Raw genomic sequence first — 15,466 nt, forward strand, 5'->3', positions numbered from 1 at the left:
TAATATGAGTGTGAATTGTAAATAAATATGGGTGTGAAAGGTGACTAAATATGAGTGTGATATGTGACTAAATATGAGTGTGTAAGGTGACTAAATATGAGTGTGAAATGTGACTAAATATGAGTGTGAAATGTGACTAAATATGAGTGTCAAAGGTGACTAAATAGGAGTGTGAAAGATGACTAAATTTGAGTGTGAAATGTGACTAAATATGAATGTGAAAGGTGACTAAATATGAGTGTGAAATGTGACTAAATATGAGTGTAAAATGTGACTAAATATGAGTGTGAAATGTGACTAAATATGAGTGTGAAATGTGATTAAATATGAGTGTGAAATTTGACTAAATAAGAGTGTGAAATGTGACTAAATATGAGTGTGAAATGTGACTCAATATGAATGTGAAATGTGACTAAATATGAGGGTGAAAGGTGACTAAATTTGAGGGTGAAAGGTGACTAAATATGAGTGTGAAATGTGACTAAATGTGAGTATGAAATGTGACTAAACATGAGTGTGAAAAGTGACTAAATATGAGTGTGAATTGTGACTAAATATGAGTGTGAAATGTGACTAAATATGAGTGTGAAATGTGACTAAATATGAGTGTGAGATGTGACTAAATATTATTGTAAAGGTGACTAAATATGAGTGTAAAATGTGACTAAATATGAGTGTGAAAGGTGACTAAATACGAGTGTGAAAGGTGACTAATTATGAGTGTGAAAGGTGAGTAAATATGAGTATGAAAGGTGACTAAATATGAGTGTGGAAATGTGACTACATATGAGTGTGAAATGTGACTAAATATGAGTGTGAAATGCGATTAAATATAAATGTGAAAGTTGACTAAATATGAGTGTGAATTGTTACTAAATATGAGTGTGAATTGTGACTAAATATTAGTGTAAAGGTGACTAAATATGAGTGTGAATTTTGACTAAATATGAGTGTAAAATGTGACTAAATATGAGTGTGAGAGGTGACTAAATATGAGTGTTAAGGTGACTAAATATGAGTGTGAAAGGTGACTAAATATGAGTCTGAAAGGTGACTAAATATGAGTGTGAAATTTGACTAAATATGAGTGTGAAAGGTGACTAAATATGAGTGTGAAATTTGACTAATTATGAGTGTGAAAGGTGACTAAATATGAGTGTGAAAGGTGACTAAATATGAGTGTGAATTGTGACTAAATATTAGTGTAAAGGTGACTGAATTTGAGTGTGAATTGTGACTAAATATGAGTGTTAAATGTGACTAAATATGAGTGTGAAATTTGACTAAATATGAATGTGAAATGTGTCTAAAAATGAGTGTGAAAGGTGACTAAATATGAGTGTGAAAGGTGACTAAATATGAGTGTGAAATGTGACTAAATATGAGTGTGAAAGTTGACTAAATATGAGTGTGAAAGGTGAATAAATATGAGTGTGAAATGTGACTAAATATGAGTGTGAAATGTGACTAAATATGAGTGTGAAAGGTGACTAAATATGAGTGTGAAATGTGACTAAATATGAGTGTAAAATGTGACTAAATATGAGTGTGAAATGTGACTAAATATGAGTGTGAAAGGTGACTAATTATGAGTGTTAAAATTGACTACATATGAGTGTGAAATGTGACTAAATATGAGTGTGAAAGGTGACGTGTCCTTGATGTGTGCAGAACACGGAGGACAGCGCTCGCATCTCCATCACCTTCTTCCGTCTCTTTCGAGTCATGCGACTTGTCAAGTTGTTGAGCAGGGGGGACGGCATCAGGACCCTGCTGTGGACCTTCATCAAGTCTTTTCAGGTGAGTCATGTGACTGGTCAAGCAGGGGGGGACGGCATCAGGACCCTGCTGTGGACCTTCATCAAGTCTTTTCAGGTGTTGTTCTGTTAGTTGGCCAACAAAAAAGGTTACACTTGGACCCCTTAGGTCCCAAAGTGGTCCCTAAAATGTAATTGTTATAGTTCCCCGCATTGTTTTATCTGAGTGTTAATACGAGACAAACCGGCCAAGGAACCCCCACATATGTTATACCGTCGGAAAGGTTTCGTTTGCGCCTACGGGGGTACTTTTAGTTGGGAACATTTCGTGTTACCATGGGAAAGCTATTCATGAATTATTTTTAAATGGCCCAATTTAAAGGGTACTTCTTAGCTAATTTTACACTTTTTTCTCTAATTCCCCAGCCATACACCTTAGAGTTATATAACTTGGTATGTGACACAAGCCAACTGTTTTACGAGCTAGTTTTGCAACCGTTTACACCGGAGTCATATAACTTGGTATGTGACACTTGTTAGCATGCAAACGATAGCATGCTAGCAAGCTAACTTAAAAATGCTAACTTTTTCATCTACCGTATTTTCCGCACTATAAGGCGCACCGGATTATTAGCCGCACCTTCAATGAATTACATATTTCATAACTTTGTCCACCAATAAGCCGCCCCGGATTATAAGCCGCGCCTACGCTGCGCTAAAGGGAATGTCAAAAAAACAGTCAGATAGTTCAGTCAAACTTTAATAATATATTGAAAACCAGCGTTCTAACAACTCTGTCCCAAAATGTACGCAAATGTGCAATCACAAACATAGTAAAATTCAAAATGGTGTAGAGCAATAGCAACATAATGTTGCTCGAACGTTAATGTCACAACACACAAAATAAACATAGCGCTCACCTTCTGAAGTTATTCTTCATTCGTAAATCCTTCGAATTCTTCGTCTTCGGTGTCCGAATTGAAAAGTTGCGCAAGCGTGGTATCCAAAATGGCCGGTTCCGTCTCGTCGAAGTCATCGGAGTCAGTGTCGCTGTTGTTCTGTGAATCCTGCCTTCCGGAAAGCTCGGACCACAGTTGTGACCGAAATATCTGCCCAGGCATTTACGATCCACTGGCAAATGTTGGCGTATGTCGTCCGGCGCTGTCTGCCCGTCTTAGTGAAGGTGTGTTCGCCTTCGGAGCTGTGTGAAAAAAGCCACCCGGCCTCTTCGCGTAAACTTCCCTTAACCACTCGCTCATCTTTTCTTCATCCATCCATCCCTTCGAGTTAGCTTTTATGATGACGCCGGCTGGAAAGGTCTCTTTTGGCAAGGTCTCCCTTTTGAATATCACCATGGGTGGAAGTTAGCATGGCAAGCTAGAACCACAGTGAAGGATGACTTCTCATTCCCTGTGGTGCGAATATTCACCGTACGTGCTCCCGTTCCACAGTGCGGTTCACAGGAATATCAGTTGCTGTGAAATACGGTAGTAATCCGTGTGCGGATGGAGAGATTGCGTCTTTTTATGAACCGGATCCTTGTCGTTTAGTAGGAGCCATTTTGTGGTCTTTACAGATGTAAACAGGAAATGAAACGTACGGTGATATCCGCGCGTTTTTTCTTCTTCTTCCGGGGGCGGGTGGTTGCTTACAGTAGAAGAAGAAGCGCTTCCTGTTCTATGGGGGCGGGTGCTTTCCTTGGCGGTTGCTTGCGTAGAAGAAGAAGCGCTTCCTGTTCTACCGGGAAAAAAGATGGCGGCTGTTTACCGAAGTTGCGAGATCGAAACTTTATGAAAATGAATCGTAATAAAGCGCACCGGGTTATAAGGCGCACTGTCAGCTTTTGAGAAAATGTGTGGTTTTTAGGTGCGCCTTACAGTGCGGAAAATACGGTAATTTTACACTTTTTTTCTCTATTTCTGCCGCCAAACACCTTACAGTCATATAACTTGGTATATGAAACATGCTAACTGTTATCATGCTAACAATGGCACACATGCTAAATGTTAGTCATTTAATGTGCACATGCTAATGTTTGAGGCTAGCTCTGTAGCTCTTTTTTTACAGTTACACCTAAAACTCACGGATTCAGACACTCTGCACCATTTAAAAGTACGGCCCTAGGTCCAGGGCACAGATAGCAGGCCCATCAAAAAGTCCCTTCTACGTTTGTAGTTATGGACCTGCTGCAATGCAATGCAAGCAGCCCATATTATTATTGCTCATACTTCAAACTTTATTCTTCATCTTATTATAGTTCCAACACATTTCTCTTACCGCCACTACGAGATGAACCGGCCAACAAACCCCCACATATGTTATACCGTCGGAAAGGTCTTGTTTGCGCCGATGGCGGAAATCTAAATTAGGAACATTTTGTGTTACCAATGCAACAGTAATCACAAACAAACAAAAACACCTTTTGTTAAATGCGAGACAAACCGACCAACGAACCCCCACAAATGTTATACCGTCGAAAAGGCCTCGTTTGCACTGATGGGCGTATTTTAAATTGGGAACATTTCAAGTTACCATGGCGACGCTATTTACAAATACACAAAAACAAGGGCCAATTGAATGGGAACGCACCTTTATAATGGGGAATATTTCCAGCACACCTGCGAGACTACCGTATTTTCCGCACTATAAGGCGCACCTAAAAACCACACATTTTCTCAAAAGCTGACAGTGCGCCTTATAACCCGGTGCGCTTTATTACGATTCATTTTCATAAAGTTTCGATCTCGCAACTTCGGTAAACAGCCGCCATCTTTTTTCCCGGTAGAACAGGAAGCGCTTCTTCTTCTACGCAAGCAACCGCCAAGGAAAGCACCCGCCCCCATAGAACAGGAAGCGCTTCTTCTTCTACTGTAAGCAACCACCCGCCCCCGGAAGAAGAAGAAAAAACGTGCGGATATCACCGTACGTTTCATTTCCTGTTTACATCTGTAAAGACCACAAAATGGCTCCTACTAAGCGACAAGGATCCGGTTCATAAAAAGACGCAATCTCTCCATCCGCACACGGATTACTACCGTATTTCACAGCAACTGATATTCCTGTGAACCGCACTGTGGAACGGGAGCACGTACGGTGAATATTCGCACCACAGGGAATGAGAAGTCATCCTTCACTGTGGTTCTAGCTTGCCATGCTAACTTCCACCCATGGTGATATTCAAAAGGAAGACCTTGCCAAAAGAGACCTTTCCAGCCGGCGTCATCATAAAAGCTAACTCGAAGGGATGGATGGATGAAGAAAAGATGAGCGAGTGGTTAAGGGAAGTTTACGCGAAGAGGCCGGGTGGCTTTTTTCACACAGCTCCGAAGGCGAACACACCTTCACTAAGACGGGCAGACAGCGCCGGACGACATACGCCAACATTTGCCAGTGGATCGTAAATGCCTGGGCAGATATTTCGGTCACAACTGTGGTCCGAGCTTTCCGGAAGGCAGAATTCACAGAACAACAGCGACACTGACTCCGATGACTTCGACGAGACGGAACCGGCCATTTTGGATCCCACGCTTGCGCAACTTTTCAATTCGGACACCGAAGACGAAGAATTCGAAGGATTTACGAATGAAGAATAACTTCAGAAGGTGAGCGCTATGTTTATTTTGTGTGTTGTGACATTAACGTTCGAGCAACATTATGTTGCTATTGCTCTACACCATTTTGAATTTTACTATGTTTGTGATTGCACATTTGCGTACATTTTGGGACAGAGTTGTTAGAACGCTGGTTTTCAATATATTATTAAAGTTTGACTGAACTATCTGACTGTTTTTTTGACATTCCCTTTAGCGCAGCGTAGGCGCGGCTTATAATCCGGGGCGGCTTATTGGTGGACAAAGTTATGAAATATGTAATTCATTGAAGGTGCGGCTAATAATCCGGTGCGCCTTATAGTGCGGAAAATACGGCCTCCTCTAGCAGCTCAGCCATTCTTTCACGTAGCTCGGTGCTTAATGTCTCATTTTGTTCACACACTTGTCTACTTTGACCCTGGCTAAAAAGTTTTAATGTCCAATGTTTAGTTTTGGCTGGATGGCCATCGGAGTGAGGCGAGCGCCATCGGCTCAGCCTTTCCCCATTAAAGCGGATGGCTCACACTCTAATTTTCTAGAGCGCGGAAGGCCAAAATATTTGCTTTTTTTTGGGTGAACAAACTGTCGTCGCGGCGACATCTTTTATGCCACTGTCATGTGTTTCGGTGAAGACGTTGACACACTTGTCCTCTCTCAGAAAATGTCACTTTTATGGAGCTCATGTGTCCCATGTGGCTTCTTGTGGGCCTCGAAGCCAAGAAAGTCAGCAAAATCTCTCATCGAGGCCTCTGTTAATTTGTCGGCGCCACAAAACACCATCCATCCATCCATCCATCTTCTTCCGCTTATCCGAGGTCGGGTCGCGGGGGCAGCAGCCTAAGCAGGGAAGCCCAGACTTCCCTCTCCCCAGCCACTTCGTCCAGCTCCTCCCGGTGGATCCCGAGGCGTTCCCAGGCCAGCCGGGAGACATAGTCTTCCCAACGTGTCCTGGGTCTTCCCCGTGGCCTCCTACCGGTCGGACGTGCCCGAAACACCTCCCGAGGGAGGCGTTCGGGTGGCATCCTGACCAGATGCCCGAACCACCTCATCTGGCTCCTCTCGATATGGAGGAGCAGCGGCTTTACTTTGAGCTCCCCCCGGATGGCAGAGCTTCTCACCCTATCTCTAAGGGAGAGCCCCGCCACCCGGCGGAGGAAACTCATTTCGGCCGCTTGTACCCGTGATCTTGTCCTTTCGGTCATGACCCAAAGCTCATGACCATAGGTGAGGATGGGAACGTAGATCGACCGGTAAATCGAGAGCTTTGCCTTCTGGCTCAGCTCCTTCTTCACCACAACGGATCGATACAGCGTCCGCATTACTGAAGATGCCGCACCGATCCGCCTGTCGATCTCACGATCCACTCTTCCCTCACTCGTGAACAAGACTCGGAGGTACTTGAACTCCTCCACTTGGGGCAAGATCTCCTCCCCAACCCGGAGATGGCACTCCACCCTTTTCCGGGCGAGAACCATGGACTCGGATTTGGAGGTGCTGATTCTCATCCCAGTCGCTTCACACTCGGCTGCGAACCGATCCAGTGAGAGCTGAAGATCTTGGCCAGATGAAGCCATCAGGACCACATCATCTGCAAAAAGCAGAGACCTAATCCTGCAGCCACCAAACCAGATACCCTCAACGCCCTGACTGCGCCTAGAAATTCTGTCCATAAAGGTTATGAACAGAATCGGTGACAAAGGGCAGCCCTGGCGGAGTCCAACCCTCACTGGAAACGTGTCCGACTTACTGCCGGCAATGCGGACCAAGCTCTGACACCGATTATACAGGGAGCGAACCGCCACAATAAGACAGTCCGTTACCCCATACTCTCTGAGCACTCCCCACAGGACTTCCCGGGGTACACGGTCGAATGCCTTCTCCAAGTCCACAAAGCACATGTAGACTGGTTGGGCAAACTCCCATGCACCCTCAAGGACCCTGCCGAGAGTATAGAGCTGGTCCACAGTTCCACGACCAGGACGAAAACCACACTGTTCCTCCTGAATCCGAGGTTCGACTATCCGGCGTAGCCTCCTCTCCAGTACACCTGAATAGACCTTACCGGGAAGGCTGAGGAGTGTGATCCCACGATAGTTGGAACACACCCTCCGGTTCCCCTTCTTAAAGAGAGGAACCACCACCCCGGTCTGCCAATCCAGAGGTACCGCCCCCGATGTCCACGCGATGTTGCAGAGCCACAAAACACAAAAACACAAAAATTCTTATTTTCCTACTCGCTCTAACTCGGCCGTTTCTCCACTTATCGGAAATCTGAGCACACTGGAACGTTCCTCAAGGCTTTGAGGCGCTCAGGTTTTTTTACGAAAAGTTGATATCTCAAAGCGTTTGTCCACAATCAGACATTGTTCGGCATGAAGTTTTTCTACAAATCCTCCATTACTTCCTGTCATTGCGTAATAGTAGCAGCCTCATCTAATTACATGAATTCCTTTGATGTCACGTGACAGCCCCTAACCTCAGGTATCTTAGTCTGTTACAGTGTTAACAGATCATTTCGTGTTACCATGGCAACACTATTCACCAACAAACAAAACCATGAGGTTAACAGTTCAATGGGCACACAACATACAGTAGACACACAACATACAGTAGACACACAACATACAGTAGATAGATAGATAGATAAATAGATAGATAGTACTTTATTGATTCCTTCAGTAGACACACAACATACAGTAGACACACAATATACAGTAGATAGATAGATAAATAGATAGATAGTACTTTATTGATTCCTTCAGTAGACACACAACATACAGTAGACACACAATATACAGTAGATAGATAGATAAATAGATAAATAGTACTTTATTGATTCCTTCAGTAGACACACAACATACAGTAGGCACCCAACATACAGTAGACACACAACATACAGTAGGCACCCAACATACAGTAGACACACAACATACAGTAGGCACACAACATACAGTAGACACACAACATACAGTAGACACATCACATACAGTAGATAGATAGATAGATAGATAGATAGATAGATAGATAGATAGATAGATAGATAGTACTTTATTGATTCCTTCAGTAGGCATACAACATACAGTAGACACACAACATGCAGTAGACACACAACATACAGTAGGCACACAACATACAGTAGACACACAACTCAGTACAAAAATCATGTTTTTTTCTATCTGCATTGGTGTGGAGCACGTTTGCTAGCAGTTAGCGTGCGTTCGTACGTTAACTGCTAACATACTTGTGAGAAAGTTAGCATGCTAGCTTTTTTTTTGCTAGTGTATCTCATATTAGCATGCTAACATTTAATGCTAGCTGCTTTGCTACTTTCTATGTCCACACCAACAAATACTGCATTTTGGTATTTCTTCTTACCCAGTCATGTGCTAGCTTCTTAACGTTAGCATGCTAGTATGCTAACATTAGCATTAGAACGTTTCCAGCTAATATTACACTTTTTTGTCTAATTCCGCAGCTGTACACCTTAGAGTCATATAACTTGGAATGTAACACTTATTAACTGTTAGCGTGCTAACTTTAGCATTCTACCAGGCTAACATTATAGTGCTAACGTTTTAGCTAACTTTACGGGGTTTTTTTCTCTAATTACACAGCCATAAACCTTACAGTCATATAATTTTGTTTGTGACACATGCTAACCGTTAGCATGTTTATGTTTGCATGCTAGCATACTAACGTTTAAGTGCTAACTTTTTAAGCTAATTTTGCAACCGTTTACCCTGGAGTCATATAACTTTGTATGTGACAGCTGTTAACTGTTAGTGTGCTAACTAGAGATAAATGCTTTAGAATGCCATCCATCCATCCATTTTCTACCGCTTATTCCCTTCGGGGTTGCGGGGGGCGCTGGAGCCTTTCTCAGCTACATTCGGGCGGAAGGTGGTGTACACCCTGGACAAGTCGCCACCTCATCGCAGGGCCAACACAGATAGACAGACAACATTCACACACTAGGGCCAATTTAGTGTTGCCAATCAACCTATCCCCAGTTGCATGTCTTTGGAATATCGGAAAATATCGGTATCATTTTTTTTTAAATTATCGGTATCGTTTTTTGTTTTTTTTGTTAGTTTTTTTTAATTAAATCAACATAAAAAACACAAGATACACTTACAATTAGTACACCAACCCAAAAAACCTCCCTCTCCCATTTACACTCATTCACACTCATTCACACAAAAGCGTTGTTTCTTTCTGTTATTAATATTCTGGTTCCTACATTATATATCAATATATATCAATACAGTCTGCAAGGGATACAGTCAGTAAGCACCCATGATTGTGCGTGCTGCTGGTCCACTAATAGTACTAACCTTTAACAGTTAATTTTACTCATTTTCATTAATTACTAGTTTCTATGTAACTGTTTTTATATTGTTTTACTTTCTTTTTTATTCAAGAAAATGTTTTATTACAAATTAATTTATTTATCTTATTTTTTTTTTTTTTTTTTTAAAAGACCTCATCTTCACCATACCTGGTTGTCCAAATTAGGCATAATAATGTGTTGATTCCACGACTGTATATATCGGTATCGGTTGATATCGGTATCGGTAATTAAGGGTTTGGTCAATATCGGAATATCGGATATCGGCAAAAAGCCATTATCGGACATCCCTAGTGCTAACGTTAGCATGTTAGCACGCTAACAATAAAGTGCTTACTTTTTTTTCCAAATTTGTCCACTTTTTTCTCTAATTCCGCAGCTATACACCTTACCGTCATATATCTTAGTATTTCAAACATGCTAACGTATGCATGTTTATGTTAGCATGATAGCATGCTAACATTAAAATGCTTGCTTTTTGAGCTAATTTTGCAACCGTTTACCGTATTTTCCGCACTATAAGGCGCACCGGATTATTAGCCGCACCTTCAATGAATTACATATTTCATAACTTTGTCCACCAATAAGCCGCCCCGGATTATAAGCCGCGCCTACGCTGCGCTAAAGGGAATGTCAAAAAAACAGTCAGATAGTTCAGTCAAACTTTAATAATATATTGAAAACCAGCGTTCTAACAACTCTGTCCCAAAATGTACGCAAATGTGCAATCACAAACATAGTAAAATTCAAAATGGTGTAGAGCAATAGCAACATAATGTTGCTCGAACGTTAATGTCACAACACACAAAATAAACATAGCGCTCACCTTCTGAAGTTATTCTTCATTCGTAAATCCTTCGAATTCTTCGTCTTCGGTGTCCGAATTGAAAAGTTGCGCAAGCGTGGGATCCAAAAATGGCCGGCTCCGTCTCGTCGAAGTCATCGGATTCAGTGTCGCTGTTGTTGTGCAGCAGTTCTGTGAATCCTGCCTTCCGGAAAGCTCGGACCACAGTTGTGACCGAAATATCTGCCCAGGCATTTACGATCCACTGGCAAATGTTGGCGTATGTCGTCCGGCGCTGTCTGCCCGTCTTAGTGAAGGTGTGTTCGCCTTCGGAGCTGTGTGAAAAAAGCCACCCGGCCTCTTCGCGTAAACTTCCCTTAACCACTCGCTCATCTTTTCTTCATCCATCCATCCCTTCGAGTTAGCTTTTATGATGACGCCGGCTGGAAAGGTCTCTTTTGGCAAGGTCTTCCTTTTGAATATCACCATGGGTGGAAGTTAGCATGGCAAGCTAGAACCACAGTGAAGGATGACTTCTCATTCCCTGTGGTGCGAATATTCACCGTACGTGCTCCCGTTCCACAGTGCGGTTCACAGGAATATCAGTTGCTGTGAAATACGGTAGTAATCCGTGTGCGGATGGAGAGATTGCGTCTTTTTATGAACCGGATCCTTGTCGCTTAGTAGGAGCCATTTTGTGGTCTTTACAGATGTAAACAGGAAATGAAACGTACGGTGATATCCGCGCGTTTTTTCTTCTTCTTCCGGGGGCGGGTGGTTGCTTACAGTAGAAGAAGAAGCGCTTCCTGTTCTATGGGGGCGGGTGCTTTCCTTGGCGGTTGCTTGCGTAGAAGAAGAAGCGCTTCCTGTTCTACCGGGAAAAAAGATGGCGGCTGTTTACCGAAGTTGCGAGATCGAAACTTTATGAAAATGAATCGTAATAAAGCGCACCGGGTTATAAGGCGCACTGTCAGCTTTTGAGAAAAATTTTGGTTTTTAGGTGCGCCTTATAGTGCGGAAAATACGGTACCTTACAGTCATATAACTTGGTATGTGACACTTGTTAACTGCTAGCATGCTTATGTTAGCATGCTAACCTTAAAGTGCTAAGTTTTTTTAGCTATTTGTACTCTTTTTTTCTGTAATCCCCATCCATACACTTTAGAGTCTTATAACTTGGTATGTGACACATGCTAACTATTATTATGGTCACGTTAGCTTACTAGCATGATTACATTAGCGTGCTAACTTTTAGATCTAGTTTTGCCACCGTTTACCCCAGAGTCATTCTACTTGGTATGTGACACTTGTTAACTTTTAGCATGCAAATGATACCATGATAGCTAGCTAACTTAAACATACAAACTTTTTCATCTACTTTTACACTTTTTTCTCTATTTCCAAAGCCATACACTTTACAGCCTTGTTAATTGACGTATGAGACATGGCAACTGTTAGAATGCCATCGTTTTGCTAAGTGCTAGTATTTTAATGTGCGCATGCTAACATTTTAGGCTAGCTCTGTAATTCATTGTGTACAGTTACACCTAAAACTCACAGATTCAGACACTTGGTACCATCTAATAAGCACGGCGAACCCCGGCCAGAGGTCCAGGGCACAGATAGCAGGCCCATCAAAATTTACGCGGGAATTTTCTAGTTATTATTATTCTTTTACAGTGCAAAGTGATTCTATGTGTAATCTATTTCAAATAGTAATATTTGTATTTGCACAATAGTACTTCATTCAAATGATCCTAATAATAGTACGTTCCTCAAAAGTATCTGATTAATGAAGAATAAAACTTCTATGCAATAATAATTCATTCTGAAGTACAACGGGACACAAAAGTACACACGTACACTTTTTGTGTTCACACAGAAAGTTCTTCTTGTCAGACGACGCCAAGAGATCATTTTGTAGGATTTTCCACAAAAAATGCCTGAAAATGTGTAGAAATCTGACATGTTTTTCAAATCCGTTTGGAGAGGCCAGATTTGTTCTTTTGGTTTCATTTTCCACAAAATGATTTGATGACAGCGTTAGAAGTCATGTGACTTACAAAGTGTGCTCTTGTAGGCTCTACCTTACGTCGCACTTCTGATCGCCATGTTGTTCTTCATCTACGCCGTCATCGGAATGCAGGTAATAGCACGCACGCACACACGTACACACACAAACACAAACACACACACTCACACACGCACACACACGCACACGCACGCGCGCACACATGCGCACGCACACGTGCACACACACACACACACACTCACACACACGCACACACACACACGCACACACACACACACACACTCACACACATACACACATATATGCACACAAACAAACACACACAAACACTCACACACACGTACACACACACATACACACACACGTGCACACACACACGTGCACACACTCGCACACACACGCACGCACACACGCGCGCACACACACACTGACGCATGCACGCACACACACGTACACGCACACACACTCACACACACACGCACACACACATGCACACACACTCACACACGCACACACACACACTCACACACACACACACACACGCACACACACGCATGCACGCACACACACATGCGCACACACGCACGCACAAACACGCACACACACAATCACACACACATATGTGCACGCACGTACACACACACGCATGCGCACACGCACAAACATACAGACACGCACATGCACACACACACACGTGCACACACACACACACACTCACACACACATACACGTGCACGCACGCACACACACGCACACGCACCCACATGCACAAACACACACACACATGCACTCACACACACACACACACATGCACACACGCACACACACGCACGCACGCACACACACAATCACAAACACATACGTGCAAGCACACACACACACATACACACACAGAAATGCACACAAACATGTGCACGCACGCACACACATACGCACGCACGCACACACACACACGCACGCACACGCTCACACACGCACAAACATACACACACACACACATGCACACACACGTACACACACTTACACACACACACACACCCACACACACACGCACACACACATGCACACACAAGGGAATGTGATTGTATTATGGGAGAACTACAGAGTCGACAGGCTATGACGTCATGAGTGTGCTACGGAGTGGGAGACACAAAGGGAGTGAGTCAGAGAGAGGAGACACATGTGTGATTGAGCTAATACAAGTATCCACCTTATAAAGTAGAGCTGGATACACGCCATGGTGTCAGAAGTCCTGTAGTTAATGTGGAGTGTGAGCCAAGTGGAAAGATAGTTTGTACGCGTCAGTGGAGAAAGAAGTTAAGGACAACATGAGTGAGGGGGACGGAGCCGCTGCAGCGCCTGCACGGCCACCCAACGCGCCGGTGGTTGCCGTGGGACCGTGTGCTACGTTCAACATTCAGCCGCCGGAGTCCTTTGACTTTTGAAATCCACAAGAGTGGGACAAATGGATCCGGAGATTCGAAAGATTTCGTCTGGCAAGTAACTTAAACGCAAGCTCTAAGGACAATCATTGATGTATTGGATGGGGGACGAGGCAGATGATATTCTCCGTGGGTTAAATCCAGTGTTGGGTTAGTTACTGAAAACCAGTAACTAGTTACAGTTACTAGTTACTTTATTTCAAAAGTAACTCAGTTACTAACTCAGTTACTTAAACCAAAAAGTAATGCGTTACTGTGAAAAGTAACTATTTAGTTACTTATATATATTTTTTTAAAATTTTTTAAGGCCCCATAATGCCCTTTTAGCCTTCATTTTAGTACTGTTATTGCACTGGAGAATAATACAATCTGTTGTTCAACTTGACATGCATTTGCATCACTGAACTCTGCTAAGCAATGTGCTCTACATACAACACACAAAGACAAAGATATGTTTTAAAGGGCCAATTTGTTTCAGACCAGAACAAATTGACAAAACTATTTTAAATAGCTGCAACTTAACATACATAAGTAACAAACAGCATAATAACAACATAGCTGTAAAACAAGAAAGGCACACACTACATACATAAAGCCTAACCAGGCGTTTTCTCAAGGAATTCTGAAATAAAATCATGTCTGAAGCCCAGAACACTCTACACATTTCCCCACTTAGTTTAGAGAAAAGGAAATATTAGCCTGGCCCACTAGTATCCCTCTCTGGGTTTGTGAACTTTATAGTCTAAACATTTAGAGTGATGTGATAATCAAACACTCTAAAAGTTTAAAATGAAAGAGTATATAAGAGAATTGACAGAGTGTGTGTACCTTCACGTGTGCAGTGCCTCGTTAAAATCCAGCCGCTGTTGGAGGTGGAGGTGAGTGTGTCTCTTTACTAGCTTCGTCGAAGCATGTTGTTTTTGTCGCTGTTTCAGCATATTTGAAACTTACATTCAGCTAAAATGTTATTTTCTTTGTGGTCGATAAAAGAAACGTACTGAAAATATCTCCATTTTAAGAAACTCGGCTTCGGGGTTCGCCATGACGTCTTGATAGTAGACACAGACACGCCCCCTCCCCCCCCCCCCCCCCCACACACACACACACACACACACACACACACACACACGTACACACAAACAGCGCGCGGCGCGCCTCTTTTTTGTCGCCTCTTCAGCAGCGACACTCAGATCTTCTCAGTTTCTAGCCGATACTACATAAAAAATAACGCAAAATAACGCAGTAACGCATCATGTAGTAACGGTAACGGAGTTACTGAATATAAAAAAATAACGCGTTAGATTACTAGTTACCGCCGATAGTAACGGCGTTACAGTAACGCGTTACAAAGTAACGCGTTAGTCCCAACACTGGTTAAATCTGACGGCCGCTCAAAGACGAACATACCAGGGAGTGCGCGAGGGATTACAAGGCTTCTTTGTTGTGAAGAAAAACGTTTTCTACGAGCGTGCTAAGTTTAACATGTGCAAGCAGAAAGAAGGAGAGAGCGTGG

At 42.9% G+C, this 15,466-nt stretch overlaps 1 protein-coding gene across 2 annotated transcripts in view; it reads left to right on the forward strand.

The window, feature by feature from the left end:
• LOC133622687 (voltage-dependent L-type calcium channel subunit alpha-1D-like) overlaps positions 1–15,466 on the forward strand; it is a 195,977-nt gene that overhangs the window by 130,798 nt on the left and 49,713 nt on the right. The window contains exons 28-29 of one of the 2 annotated variants that reach the window (XM_072915911.1): positions 1,672–1,800; positions 12,560–12,625. In XM_072915911.1, the coding sequence (XP_072772012.1) occupies positions 1,672–1,800; positions 12,560–12,625 (195 nt within the window). The remainder of the gene's footprint in view (positions 1–1,671; positions 1,801–12,559; positions 12,626–15,466) is intronic. The other variant, XM_072915910.1, reaches the window with a different exon arrangement.

Source organism: Nerophis lumbriciformis, linkage group LG23 (genome assembly GCF_033978685.3).
Source record: "Nerophis lumbriciformis linkage group LG23, RoL_Nlum_v2.1, whole genome shotgun sequence".
Classification (NCBI taxonomy): domain Eukaryota; kingdom Metazoa; phylum Chordata; class Actinopteri; order Syngnathiformes; family Syngnathidae; genus Nerophis; species Nerophis lumbriciformis.